Source organism: Triticum dicoccoides, chromosome 1A (assembly GCF_002162155.2).
Source record: "Triticum dicoccoides isolate Atlit2015 ecotype Zavitan chromosome 1A, WEW_v2.0, whole genome shotgun sequence".
NCBI lineage: Eukaryota > Viridiplantae > Streptophyta > Magnoliopsida > Poales > Poaceae > Triticum > Triticum dicoccoides.
The window spans coordinates 406,423,933-406,439,247 of NC_041380.1; the positions used below are offsets into that span (position 1 = coordinate 406,423,933).

At 43.7% G+C, this 15,315-nt stretch overlaps 2 protein-coding genes across 2 annotated transcripts; one reads left to right on the forward strand and one right to left on the reverse strand.

Moving 5' to 3' along the window:
* Positions 1–236: 236 nt before the first annotated feature.
* Positions 237–3,209, forward strand: LOC119276108 (SAGA-associated factor 11-like). Its single transcript, XM_037557098.1, has 4 exons — positions 237–398; positions 477–809; positions 2,779–2,842; positions 2,926–3,209. Exons 1-4 carry the CDS (start codon positions 357–359, stop codon positions 3,030–3,032), a joined length of 546 nt encoding a protein of 181 aa, XP_037412995.1. The 5' UTR covers positions 237–356; the 3' UTR covers positions 3,033–3,209.
* A 2,030-nt stretch (positions 3,210–5,239) lies between these two features.
* On the reverse strand, positions 5,240–13,791 carry LOC119276114 (probable tocopherol cyclase, chloroplastic). Its single transcript, XM_037557105.1, has 10 exons — positions 13,533–13,791; positions 12,943–13,187; positions 11,962–12,041; positions 11,247–11,323; positions 10,144–10,313; positions 9,389–9,486; positions 7,136–7,240; positions 6,250–6,366; positions 5,817–5,966; positions 5,240–5,698 (listed from the first exon to the last, which is right to left on the reverse strand). Exons 1-10 carry the CDS (start codon positions 13,721–13,723, stop codon positions 5,525–5,527), a joined length of 1,407 nt encoding a protein of 468 aa, XP_037413002.1. The 5' UTR covers positions 13,724–13,791; the 3' UTR covers positions 5,240–5,524.
* Between the last annotated feature and the right edge of the window lie 1,524 nt (positions 13,792–15,315).

Here is a 15,315-nt window from a genome sequence, read left to right on the forward strand (position 1 = left end):
CGTGTTGGATGCACATGTCGATCTAAATTGAAAGTCGGACACGTGCGTTCGCTTTGCTGATTCAAACGGACAAAAGACGGACAAAAACCACCGGTGTCGGCCGTGTTGGGTGGCAATACAATTGGCACGATGTTGGTTGTAGGCAGGGAGACAGCCGGTGGCTAGAGGTTAAAGACGACGGGTAGCCCTTGGATTGAAATCTGACGCTGGCTAGAAAATGACTGCACGATACCGAATTGTGCTCCACCCCCCTCCTTTTCCCCCTCACTCTAGTCCTCTGCTCCGCCAGCAGGGGGCTGGTGGCGCACCGCCATTGAACAAAACCCTCAACCCAGATCGGAAACTAAGCCGCCGGCATGTCGTCCTCCAACGACGCCCCCGTCAGCCCTCGCTCCCAGGTACACCAGCCCGGGCTGAATTTCTCAAATTCCTCCCGCAATTTCGGTTGACGAATCCCTCTTTTCTGGCGCGCGCAGCTCGTGCTGAGCTGCTTCGAGGAGCTCCTCGACTTCGCGGTGGCGGACGTGGCGTCGGAGTGCCACCGCATCGCGCGCCTAGGCCTCGACCGCAGCGTCGACGCCGAGGAGGAGGAGCTCCGCCTCTGGGCCGCGCGCGTCGCCGGCGACCACCCCGGCGCCGAGGACGGGGCCACCCGCGGGGCCGGGGGAGGAGGGGGGAACAAGGGCGCGCCCGACGTCTTCGGCCAGACGCACCCCGCCATCGCCGCCGACGTCGTCGACTGCATGAACTGCGGTCGCCCCGTCGTCGCCGGCCGCTTCGCCCCGCACCTCGAGAAGTGCATGGGCAAGGTAAACCCGCCATCTGTTCCGGGCATCTGCTATCCACGCTGGTGTCCCAAATCTCATTGCCTGTCCCCCTTTAGTATCAGAAGAAGTGGTAGACCGTTTTAACTGTTGCGGATAGGCTAGCTCGTACTCCTTCCATTCCAAATTACTCGTTGCAGAAATGGATGTATCTAGAACTAAAATACATTTAGATACATCGATACCTGCGACAAGTAATTCGGAACGGAGGGAGTACATGTTTCTGATCTGAGTGTCGTGATGCGCTTCCTCATTAATTGGAATCGAGTATGTTTCCTCATGAGCCTCACAAAAAGTTAGATTCTGCTCCGTATGTTCAGTTTGTCTGTTGATTGATTAGCAAAAAGGTTGATTTGAGCCCTCTTAACTCTGTAAATGTTCAGTTGCAACCTTAAAACCAGTCACAAAGTTGACTTGATCCATGTACGAGTTAAATAACCTACTGTCTATTGAACTTTTCATGTGTATAGGTAACTAGTTACTTCTATGTACAGGTATGTTCATTTCACAACAAAAGATATGGTGTACTGACTGCTAAATTAATAAAGTTAAAATTGCATTAAAATAACTTCAAAGTTACAGTGCTTCACAGAAGAAGAACAATGTGTACATTTAATGATTTCAAACCATTCCATTAATGCTATATCTGGAATCAGGCACTTCAACTTTGAATTCAGCTAATAAATAATTTGAAAGAATTTATGAACTAAATAATGGATATCTCTGTTATGATAATACAATTTCAATGTCTTTTGTGGATTTGCCACTATGGACAAACCATTAGTCCCACTGGAAGGAAACTGGCCACGCCTTTACAGCCCATGCAATGGTGGGTCCAAAATGTTCAAGATATGCTGTAGTGGTAGGACAACATGCTAATGTTTCTGCTTAAATTGGTATATATTGAGTTATTCAAGACTTATACCAGTTAAGCCTGATTCGCAAGTTAAGCCTGATTTGCAAATACACATGCAATGTCAACTCGGCCACAAGTATTATTAACAGTTAGCTTTGGAACTTATTTAAGTTTTGCACTCAGTTCGTCTCTTTGTGATTGTTGATAGATTTGATACATCAGGAAGCTCATGTACATAATATAATGTTCTTCACAATAGTTCCTGCATTTCATCATGTTTTGCTGATCCAGAATTAACTATTCTCCGATCTTCCATGTTGATGTGGATAGAGAATTGTAGATTTTCTACATCATGACATTGTATAAAATGATGCACGTGCATGACAAATTACCTCATATTTTGTGAGTACTCACTAAAATCTGTGGTTAATCGTCCTTTTAGTCTTAGCCGTCAAAATTGCCAAATGATGCCATCTCTGTTCAAGAGGTTTAAATTCTGAATGCTGGACTCTGTTTGCACAATGTGTACAAATCTTGATTTCAATAAAATTGGAGCTAGGGCATAGGTTTAAGGCGCCATGTGAATCTAAATAAAATGTGAACTTACAACAATAGGCTAATTGAACTCGTGATTTTGGAAATGTTATGGCCGAAGGAGCTTATGAATCAGTGTTAACTGTAAACTGGTTGGTTATTGAGGGGTCCTTTATCTGTTTCTGTCCCAGCTGGTCCACAGGTGCATGACAATGGTGATAATGCGGTATCTGTGATTTTCTTTACACTAACTGGCTGGAAGTTATGTGTGTTAGTTTGCTTTTCAGTTTCTTCTCCCACCTTTATGTCGAATGTACTCTGTGTTTTTGCCATATCTGGTTCTTGACATTCCCTAGAATGGATAAGTAGTATTTCTGTCTCTGCGGGCTATCGTTATGTGCTTTCTCCACATAGTCGCTGGCTGGACCAAACATTTCATTTGCTGCATGTCAAAAAAGGAATTTTATAATTGCGGTTTGTAGAGGAAATAAAGAATACATTGCAACCTGGTTCCTTAAACGGGTGTGATTCACCTTTAACTTCTCTATCCATTTGCTCTTTCAGGGTCGCAAAGCTCGCGCAAAGACCACAAGGAGCAGCACAGCTGGACGGAACAGAAACAGCAATGGTAACACAGCCTCTTATTCCCCATACTCGTAACAGGGTAGAGGGCGACGAACGGTGTAACTGACGGCGGCAGTCGTGGTGCAGGGGAGGAGCATAGCAACCATACATTCCAGGAGTCCTCATCGCAAGCTGTGCTTCTGTCATGCTATCGGTGCTTGAGCGCCGTACGAGGGCGAAGCGCGTTACCTTGATCAATTTGGCTTGCGTGCTACTATCTGTTGCCTCGAGTCCTCTGTATATTAGGGCTTAAGCATGTTTTGTTTATCAAGTGAATTCTTGGCCATCCTGTATAGCTAATTCCTTCCAGTAAGTAATACAGTTTGTTCCAGCACCAAGTTATTGGTCGAGTAAATTGCAAAAAACCACCATAATTGGGGACCCTAATTCAAAAAACCACCATCATTCGTTTTTTTTTCAAAAAAAATCCGGTATTCAGTAATTATTTTGCAAAAAACACTAATAGCATGATTTACAACGTTGAGGCTGAATCTGACAAGTAGGGCCCGCTGCATCTGATGACATGGCGTGACGGTGACGGACATGGGAGACGGAATTGTTGCTGAACAAGTAACTCCTTTCTTACACAAGTGGGGTCCGACTGTCATTGAAACAAAAAATATATAAAGGAAAAAAGCACATCCAGGCAATGGCAGCCCGTGCGCTGGATCCCGGCGAGTACATAGCGTCGCGGCGTCGCTGGGGCTCGCAGGACCGGCCGCAGCTGGGGATGCGGGACGCCGGATCCTGGCTGCTGTCACCGGATCTCGGTTGCGGGCACCGGAGCCGGCCCGTGCGTGCGCAGGATCCTGACGGCGGGCACAGATTGGACGCGTCGCTGGCGGGAATCCCTCCGGCAGCTCGGGCTCCGGGCACGCCTCGCCGGGCACGTGCACCGCCGGCATGGCGACCTCGACGGGAGGGGCTCCGGCGCCGCCAACTTGGAGCGGTCAAGGAGGTGGGCGAGGGCGACTCCGGCGACCTGGGAGCGGCTTCTGCTCCATTGCGCCACCACCCCGAGCAGGAGGTGCCTCGCTGCTGCTCTTACGGCGGACGCCGGATCTCAGCTGCGGCACCGGAGCCAGTCCGTGCGCGGGAGGCGGCCGACGCAGATGGGGCGGCGTCACACACCGGCTGCGGGTTCACTTGATGCGGCTCCTGCGCGATGCACAGCTTGGGGGGATTTTGACCTCGTCTTGGATTCGGGCTGGATCCAGCGACGGCGCTCGCCGGAGCTGGAGCGGCGCTGCTCGCCGCTCGCCGTTGACCTCGTCTGCCTCCCTCGTCGGGCACCAGCGTCCTCGCCGTTGACCTCGTCTTGGACCCGTGAGACGCATGAGACACTGACGAGTGCCCCTTCTGCTAGTGTAACAGGCAGGTGCAACGGTGTCATGTTAATTTTGCCACATCAGCACTTACAGCGGGCCCCATCTGTCAGAAGCGATGTCAACATGCATTTAGCGACAGATCAGTGTTTTCTGAAAACTGTCAGCACAGTGTTGGCGGTTTTTTTAAAAAAATCGAATGGTGATGGTTTTTTGAATTAGAGTCCCCAATTGTGGTGGTTTTTTGCAATTTACTCTATTTGGTCTGGTGTGTAGTTTTGGGCCTGCTGTGTTGCTATATCCCTTTTTTAAAATTGGGTCCGCCAGGGGATTTGATCACTGGCTCCCTGGTCGAACCTCTGGTCTCGATGGTTTGGCAGAGATAATGCGATCACAAAGAAGATGCAGACACCGTCATACACACATACAGTATGCACACATCTACATGCTCCTTACGCTTTGTATAATGCAAGTTGCGAAGGTGCTTATTTTGTACTCCCTCCGTTCCTTATTTGTCTTTCTAGACATTTCAAATGACTACTACATACGAATGTATGTAGACATATTTTAGAGTGTAGATTCACTCATTTTGCTCGGTATGTAGTCACTTGTTGAAATGCCTAGAAATACAAGTATTTAGGAACAGAGGGAGTACATAATAGACTCTTAATTAGACACCCCTCTTTGTAGTGATAAGCACGGATGATTAAGGAAAAACTTGGTTTATTTTACTCCTTTTTGGGATCACTTGGTTTATTTTACTAAGCATATTGTAGGGAGTACACCCTACGTTCCATAATGTGATGCCTATAGATTTTTGCAAAAGTCAAACATTACAAACTTTGGCCATATTTATAGAGAAAAGTAGATACATCTAGAATACCAAATGCACATCATTGAATTACATGAGTTGTATTTTCAAAATGTACATGTTTGATATTGTAGATATAGACAGTTTTCTCTATACACTTGGTCAAAGTTGGCAAAATTTGACTTTCATAAAAATCTATAGACACTACATTGTGGAATGGAGGGAGTATGTGTTAGAACTGTACGCAAGTACTGGGCCCTTCTCCTATTCCGGGCCCTTTTGCTGTTCAAAAGAAAAATATAACTCCACCTTAAAAAGGGTTTATCTTCGGTAACATTGGAAACTAAGCCAAGAGGTGATGCAGTGGCGCTTTCTGAGCCATGGGAAGCTTAATCTGTATGCATTGCATCACCAACTGCTGAGCCAACATGCTCAGAAAAGGGCAAGCTTTTTTTTTCTTTTGAGAGAAGAACAGGGCCAGTTGATTGCAGAACTAAAGCCAAAAGAACCTACACTGGCTTCAATTTCTTCACAGTTCCTCTGAATAAACCTACAGACCAGGGGGCTTGAGAAATGGAATTGGGAACAGGCTCTCCACGTCGACCTGAGTACCAACGATGTTATTCACAAGCTCAGGCGAATCAGTCGTGCCTTTCCACCCGTTGAACCAGGGACCTCCCCCAACTTCCACCGCTGCCATGTTGCTTGTAGTGTCAAGTATTATCTGCAACGAAACAAGTGTCGTTATGCAATATGCAAGTTACTTGAAAACAAGTTCAATTTTTCCAGCACGGAAGAAAAGTTGCCTCGACTTGTGCAAACAATCAACCATGAACGCATACCTTCCCTTTGCTCCCATCGTATTTCTTTTCCCACATTTGCAGCTTGAGATCTCCATAACAGGTGTCTTTGCATGCTGGTACTAATCCAGCCTCCATTGTTGGGGCTCGCAAAGCAGTCCCCGGTTCTTTGGTGGTTGCTTCTATTTCTACCTGTGAAATGTACGCTATATCAGTGCATAGAATGTAATGCAAGTGTCCCCAAAAGTTCAAAACACCTCCAGTAAATATGACAGCGAAATGCATAAAGTGCACTCGAGTTTAAGCGCAACAGAGATTTTATAGCAATTGAAAACATTTAAGGCTACACAACTAAAAAAGCTAAAAGTGTGCATCTGCTCAGTTATGAATACACGTCAAGAAACCCAACACAAGTACTGGCAAACATTCAAGCAGAGTTCACATTTTAACCGCATTGGATAATAATAATAATTACCAGATGATTTTTGTTCTCGCCAGACATCCTCCAGTGACCCCAAGGAGCAATGTCCCAGCTTACTGTCCCAGTCCAAGGCACAAACTCGTAAAATTTTCCCTCGTGATGGACGCCAATCTGAACAGAGCAAGAAGAGTTTTTATGAGGATAGGTAGTGCCAAATATCTCACTAGTCCATTTGCGGATAACAGAACAGCAACAGTATGGAACATAATTTCATGTTCTACTTAGAAATAATACTTACTACTCACTACGTTAATTAAGTTGCTTTAAATACTTGTGACAAACAACAAAACAGGTAAAACTGCATTTTATTATCATTTTCCGGTGCCCAGTGATATGCAGAAAAAAAATGTATATTTGGATTCAGAAGGCTGTCAGATTGATATCCTTGTTGTTGGTTTGCCACCCTGACTGTCAGATTTATAAGTGGGGCCAATTACAAATGCCAAGAGAAATAGGGAAGGAGTGGTTCAATGGGGGTGGTCTTTTTCAACAAAACTTGTTGTAGTGTACTTCCACATTTTTTATCAAGCAATAAGCCACGTGGCCCGATGGGGGTGGTCTTTTTCAACAAAACTTGTTGTAGTGTACTTCCACATTTTTTAACAAGCAATAAGCCACGTTGCCCGGTTTACCTCTAATTAACTGAGTGTTGTATGGTTTTCAGTCTGGTTTCCCTGATAAACAGGGCAAACTCTATTATTCTCAATTAATAATAGCAAGAATACCCTCCCCCTTTGAGGTTTCTCGGATAAATAAGCCCAAAACAAATCTTCTTTTTGAGCAGATATCCACAGGTCATGCTTGCATGATGAGCTAAGTAACATATAACACAAAATGGAAGTATGCACCACAGATAAAGTTGAAAGTAACAGATATGTACCAGTGAAGGACTCTCGTAGGTATCTCCCAATCCAATTTTCCTTAATCCACCGGCAGCAGTTAAAGCAACTTCACCAGATGCGCCTGAGAAGGCATTACACTGGATCTGCATGAGCAAAGATGTTACAGTTGGTATCTTGGGTTATGCATGCAATTGCGGAATTAACTAAAATTATACAACCATACAGAACGAATGGCCTGCTTCACAGCTATCCAACTGGGAGCCTACGTAACAAATTATGGCTAGAAGGGTAAAAAAAATATCAAGTGTCCTTGGTAATACTATGTCTACAGAAGATGATATTCAGTGTGCCACAGATAATAAATAATACGTACTCTCTCTAATACCTAAAAGATCTTATATTAGTTTACAGAGGGAGTACATCATTAACAACTGAGGACTGGAATATACTTGGCGTCATCTAATATGGAGAATGACACTATCCGGAATGCCACAGAAGCTTACTGCTCTTGTCGGTATCTCTGAAAGACTTCTGTCTGGTACCTCTGAGCCAGCTAAGCTTGATTTCAAAGTTCCGACACTCCGAGCGAGTTCTGTCCGAACATTCCGAGATTATTTAGTAGCAAAATCCATGTGTTCCAGTATAATTCAGATCCTCCAAATGATGTGTGGTGGGAGCCTCCGAGCTGGCAGTAGCAAAATCCCTGTGTTCCAGTTTAGTTCAGACCCTCCGAATGATGTGCGGTCGGAGCCTCCGAGCTGGAACCGTGTTCTATCCAAAATCCCTAAGTATTATTTGGACCCTCCTAATGGCTTCAATATGCCTCTGTGGACATATCATTTCCTCCGTTCAGAGCCTCCGGGCGACTTTTCTCGGCTTTGGACTAGTGTGATATGGTCGGACCCTCCGAGCCAGTTGAAAGTTGCCACCCTTAGCCTATTCAGAAGCTCAGGGTGATTTTGCCCGGAGCCAGTTGAAAGTTGCCACCCTTAGCCTATTCGGAATCTCAGGGTGATTTTGCCTGGAGCCTCCGAGCTGTGCTAATTAGTGAGTAGCAGTACGATTTCTAGGTCTAGCCTACAAATAACCCCACCCCATCCCACCTTGTGCCAAGTCATTCCATGCACTTCACAACTCATTTGATCCAAGTTTCAAGCCATATTTCAGAGCTCTCCTCACATGAGTTTCATTCGTATCCTTTGAACCTCTCATCCCATCAGTGAAGGACATCATCTTTTAGAGCACAATTAAGGAATTCATCACCAAGCAACCCCATTTTTTGTTACTTTTTGGGGTGCGCGTCTCCTAAATCGGCTAGGTGTGCTTATGAGCCTTCAACATGTGAAGGAACCAAGAAGATTGTGAGAGGCTTCGTGGTCGCCATGGTGGGATAGACCCAAGGTGCTTTGTGAGCACCAGGAGAGCCTTCAAGGTGTGAAAGAACCAAGAAGTTGAGAGAGGATTCCTAAGTGGCCGCCATTGTGGGATAGGTGGGCTAAGGTGCTTTGTGCGGCCAAGGACTTTGTGCCCTAGACCTTTGTGGTCATTTGAATGAGACTTTGTGTCCATACCTCCACCGATGAGGGGTAGGATTGCGCCAACAATCCAAACCTCGGGGCAAAATCCTTGTGTTTTCTGTGATATCTATCCATTACTCCATTTACTTTCATGAAAGTTTGCTTCCGCTCTTTCAATTCATAGTCTTGCATGTGTAGGGTGTTTTACGCAAATGTAGCTTAAAGTTAAAATTCAATCAACTGAAACTGTCTAGTGGTTCTTTGTGATAGTCTATTCGCCCCATGTAGAGTCCAACATTGGCTAGCCAAAAAATTGGCTAGAGATTCCTCTACCTTTTGTTTGACAGCTGGCAAGAATTCTGAAGAGAATGTGAGGAGAATGGGTAAGTTCTCACGGGCAGCCAAAATTTGGGAAACTAATCAAGCAAGAGCCAAGATATCACAGGCTGCCAAATTTTTGGCCGGGTTAAATTTGGGCACTGACAAACATATACAAGGACAGAACACAGAAGAATAATACAAGAGTAAGACCGATGATAATGAAATATGTATAATGCATTTTGCTATAGAATTCTATCTTATCAACACGTGATATTCTTTCACATCAATTTATACTGAAACCATGAGTGAAGATTAATGGCAATACAGAATCAAAACTACAAAGTAGGCCTATTCTCTGATGCTTAAATGAGTTACTATGCACACCATATTTTAATCTATATGAATCAAGACTAATAGAAGACCAAAGCTCAGAAAGAGGATAGAGAAACACACCCAGTACCACTTCCTTGGGAAACCCCCACCCCAGTTCTTCTCTGAATAGGAGGGAGCATTTTCAAATTCAAACCGTTCTCCATCCCATTCTATCCATCCTGGAAAGTACTCACACATCAGAAACCAATATAACTCAATAATATGAATAGGTGTATCCTTATATGAAGTATTAGAACTCCTTTATATATCAAGCACACTAGGTGTTCCGGTAACATGAAGCAAACCAGCTTCAAAAGTGTCTTTACATCACATACCATACTACTGCTATGAATGATGACCCACAAAATTGTAAATATCTGCTATAACCATGAAAGAATGTGAAAAACATATCTTTTAATGAACAATAGTGTACTATAATTTAAGAAAGGACTGGAGAAGTTACTCAATGGAAGATAAAAACTGGACTCATAGATAAGATAAGACTAGAAGCAAATCCTGGTATGCGCCGATGTCCTAAATGCAACTAGGATTTTTCTGAAATTATTGAAGGGGAAAAGATTGGGTGAAGTTCACTTTTATGAGCACATCTGATTTTGTATTTCAGATTAAGAATTACGGCTCCACTGAACATGGTAATTTTACACATGAGAGATGACCATTTCCTTCCATAAAATTAATCGGCAGTACATGTGCCATCTTCGAGATGGTTCACACATGAGAGACGAACATTTCCTTCATTAATTGGATAAAGTTTAAACAGCATTTCAATCAGAATAGTTCAGGAAGTTCCTGTATTCAGGGTATCAAAAACAAACCTGTGGATAGGCCACCAGCCATGCATATCTGCCAATGAGGTTCAAAGAATGGAAAAGCAGCAAGCCAACCAGCTGTTGACTTCTGCTTAGATGTGACATCACCCCAGCCATACACCGGACGGGTGCTGTACTCCCAACGAGCTGTTTGGACATTTGGCACATACTTTGACCTGTGAAGGGCAACAACTAGCTCCAATTAGAATATAAAAAAGTGTGCATAAATTCTTTACCCAATCTCCATTTCAACAACTTATATGGTATATTTTGCTGCCGTTATTGGAGGCAGCTTTAAGGAATTTACCCTGTTCTGTACAAGGGCTATGGAGAGACTCTCACCACTGCAGGCAAGATAAAAGAACTATTCTTGTAATACTTTATTCCACATTGTGCGGGTGGGTGGGGGCTCTTTATATAGAGGCCTAACAATCCAATCCAAGTAACAAACCGTAGATCTTATCTCTAACTAGCTTAAGGCCCAAGTTAACCAATATATTCCTAATTTAAATGATAAATTTCCTAACAGCAAGATCACAGGGATCCTCTCCCCAACTTGGTGCTGGGCGCGCCCACACCTCTCTAGAGGCTCGCCCTCGAGCTGCCAGGGGTGGCCACCGGCAGTGCAAGGAAGCCCCAGACTGAAGATAACACATGATGATGCTTCACCTCGAGGCAAGGAAAAACTTGCAGCTCTTTGGCCCTGTGCCCGAAGTAGATGCCATACTGGCCTAGGGTAGAAGGCACCGTTTTCATCCGTTCACAGTCGAACGGCATCAATTCTGAAAAATGTTGAAACGCAGCCGCGACTGCTCAACCACAGAAGGCCACTGACTCTATCAAAGCATTATCTGTGATTTGTTTACTTTTTCTTACACTAAGATGTAATCAAAATCTTCATAACTGTATTTCTTAATGTTGTCTGGAACCATGGCTATATTTTTTGAACCATAATTCTTTCAGTGGCATAAAATTTTAACTACATGATGCAGTTATCACACATTGAAAGGACGATAATGGTTCAGCAACAACCAGTGTAATGCTTCTAAATAAGCAATCTACTAATCATTAAAAGCACAGATCTTTAATAAACATGGGATTTCACATGCCTTCCATCATCACGTATGAAGCCCTGATGCCAAGTTGGTGTGACTTGGTAGCCTTCCAAAACGCGATTAGAAAATTCCTAGATTGTCACACAAAGATAACTGTTCAGAATTTGAAAGAAGTCTTTGCAAGTCATAAGACTGTAGAGAACTTAAAATACATGAATCACCAGAAAGACAACTAGAAATATGAGACGTCACCAGAAAATTCCTAGATTGTCACACAAAGATAACTGTACTGAATTTTTTTCTTTTCAGAGATATTTTTTTACTTTCAGTTACTCAACAGCAGAAGCAGTTAAAATATCAACAAGAAATGTCACAACAAGATACTTAGTAAGCATGTTAAGGCAACATAGAATGGGAAGCAGAGCAATATATATGAAGTGGGAGTAAATCAATCTTCTTACACAGTTACCTGCAAAAAAAATCTCCTTACATAGTTGTTAAGACTGTGCCAGAAACAAGGAACAGAAATAAAGCATTGATCAAGTATAGAGCTTCAAGACATACAAATCTGTTAATTCAGTGGAAAACCTTGCAGAGTCTAGCAAGTTAGATGAAGCCTTTTCAAATGGTTCACTAGGTAGCAAGTAGATATGGAACAGCTCGGCACATGCCATTCAATGTGTTCTAGTAGGAAGTCATACCAAGGAAGAAAAAACTTTAGATCATCAAACTGGCTCTCAAATTTTATAAGAAGCCATAAATCATCTACCTGAGGAGGGATTTCCCGCTCCGGGGGAGTTGAGCCTTTATTGGGAATGAAAGTGTTTCCGAGAATTAGCTCATGTCTACCTATCGAATTGCAGCTTATTAATTGGGAAATCCACGGAGTGTTGAATTACAAAAGTTCAAGCAAACAAGGAAAGTAATACTACTTGTCAGACAACAGAAAACTGAGTGAAATAAGTTTGCATCTTGGTTTAGTTTGGCTGCTTTTTAACATGCAGTAACTCTTCATAGGTAAATAAACGGGGCTTCCAAGAAAACGCAGTTGACCTATACTTCTCTAAGCATGTAAATTGACCACGAAAATGTTAACAGGAATATTTGTTGAAGAGAAATAATAAGATATTAGTATAGGTCTATTATGCTTTACAATGTATTGAAATATAAGTTAGTGGTTAAAACTACATTTCTGTGACCGTGATGATGTCTGAAATACCGCTATTTTGTGACTGAAGGTACTAGTTGATGTCCGATAACCTCTTGTTTGGACTTTGGAGCATACTTTTTAAAAACTGGACCAGATTAGTGGTTCAACCGAATAAAACTGAGTAGTGGTTCAACTGGGAAAAATCAGACCCAATTCTCTGGTCTGGTTAAATAACGGATTATGCAATGTAGAGCTAATTCTTTGAGAATTTTTATTCATGATGGATTATCCAGCTTCATTTTTGTATTTTCATCAGATGCGGACCATAAATAAGAACTCAGATATATATATATGACAGCACAATTCCCATTTCATTAGAACAGATAGGAATAATACCACTTATTTTGATTCTATAAACCTCGTTGCAAGAAATACAGCTCCACCAGTTAATATACAGAGAATGACAGTACCATACACAACACAATCTTATTATGTCCACTTAATCTTAATAACTGAGATGTTTTTAGGGAAGAAGTGCCAGAAAAGAAGCATTTGTCAGGAAAAAACAATTGAAGAGAAGAGATTGAACAAGCATCTTACTCCCCCAAAAGTTGTTTGATTTTTCAGAGAACTGGCATATGTACTTGTCATCCGCACCAAGAATCTGCGCTCCCACCCCGGTAAACCGTGGACCATACAATGTCTGGTCGAGAGCAGTCATCCCATCACGAAAGAATGGGTTCTCAACAGAGTACATGAAACAGAAGCTCTGCCTGCATTCTGGAATGGACACCTTGAAGTACCATCCTTCAAAGAAAGCCCTGGCGGTTCCATCATAGTGATACCTGCAAAACAGTTCATCACCACTATTAGCCTCTGAATCTCCTGCAACATGAACATAGTGTCACATCACAGTCCTGGCAGCTTGTGAATGCAGAGTAGCACATTAGCAGCATTCTACAGAATCTCAGCCCGCCCCACTTGAGAGATGCATCATATCGGGTCGGGGTTAAATTCAGCGAGCCCTTATTCAGAAAACCAAGCATGCGGACGGCTGGGGGTGAATCTGTGAGCTAGAGTTACTACATTTCTTCAATCAAAACAACAAATCGCCCTGCGCCTGATTCAGGAACTCCGATACCATATACAGAAATGAACGAACCCTCCGAATCGGCCGTTTATATAAGTACCCGCTGTGCGGCGTCCGCAGAGGCCGATCCCGCGGAGTGGGGGCGTAGACGGGCGCCGCCGCCGGCGGCTCGGTGGCGGCGCGTGGGCTGAGGCTGCAGCGGGCGCGGGGGCGCCACCAGAGCGGTCGCAGGGCGCGGGGCGCTGGCCTGGCGGTCGGCACGAAAGCGGTGGCGGGGCCGGCGACGTTCATGTGGCTGAGCAGCGGGGCTATGGCGTGGGGGCGCACGCGGGAGAGTTGCGCTGGTCCCCGTTGCGTCTCTGGTTTTACTCCAGCCGTGGAGCGGTCGGCACTCGTTGCCTCGCTGAACGGTGGCCAGTCCAAGTGTCCAGCTGCACTCGTGGCGGACGAGATGCTCGACAGGTTGCGTTTTGCATGCGGGGATCGTCTTGCCACGCGGTGGGTTCAGAGACTCGTCCTTCACATTTTTTCTGGGGGTGCACACATGAACCATTTTTATATGAACTATATACGAACGTATATAAATGTACTTCCTCTGTCCAAAATAAGTAAGGTTATCTATTTTAAAACGAAGAAAGTATTTTAGAATGTAAAACTGTATATTCATTCATTTTGCTCCATGTGTAGTTTATATTAGTAGAATTTCTAAAAAGACTTATATTTAGGAACAAAAAAGTATTAAAATAAGTATAATAAGGTGTGTAAGTGAGAAGTTGGAGCTCATTCTTTTGAGAAAAAAAATGAAAAGCATATTTAGAAGTTTTGAAAAAGTCTATGTTTAGCACAAACAAAAAAAATGCCTTTTTTTCATACACATAGTTGTCTATCTTTTACGCCACATATGGAAGTATATTACTATAAAAAATTCTACATAGTCTATAGTAAATGTGTATGAATATATTTTTGAATTCTTTTTAAATGTATATGGTACTCCTCCGTCTGAAAAGACTTGTCATCAAAATGAATAAAAGAGGATGTATTTAGATGTATTTTAATTTTAAATACACTTTTTTTCCATTTTAATGACAAGTATTTTCGACGGAGAGAGTATTTTAAAAATATGCTTCATGGAGTCCGTCATTTATATGATCTTTTCACATGTAAACAAATCATAAGAATTTAAATATTATTTTTTTACTGAGTGAGTAGAGAAGATGAGAGAGAAGAGAATCGTTTATTTGCACACCAGGGAAACATTTCGGGTCACACGGACATGGCGTGTCGGTAAGAGTAAGAATGACCGTCGGTCTGGTGTTGGATGGAGCACAGGACAATTAGGCAAAAATCATATATTTGACCTCAGGGCGAAATCAAATCACAAAATGATCTGCTCTCGAAAAAAATTCACTCTGCTGACCCTTTCGTGTGGCGCCCGACAGCTAGGCGCCACACACCACTGTGCAGCGCCTCTGCCTTAGGCGTCGCACCTCCTGCCAGCGTGGCAGCCCTGGTTGGGTTGCGGCCCCACAGACAGCAGTGCAGCGCCCAACGGATAGGAGCCACACTGTGTAATGTGCAGCGCCTATGGCTTGGGCGCTGCACATTGACTTAAGCCGCATCGGGCCAGCCCCTCCCAGCAGTTCTTCCCCCTCTGAGCAGTTGCTCTGTTTACAGAGAGCGGCGGCAGCGGTGCTCCCTTAGGATCTCCCCCACACCCCTCTCAGATCTGAAGTTTTGAGGCCCGGATTCGATCTCCAATCCCTCCTACTAGGTAAACTCCTCTGTTTCCTTTATTTTTCTCCGTAAATGCGTTGCAATTTTAGGGATTTGCCCAAGATTAGGTGGAACCTTTGATTTGCTTGGTTTGGATCTTTGTTTGCCCA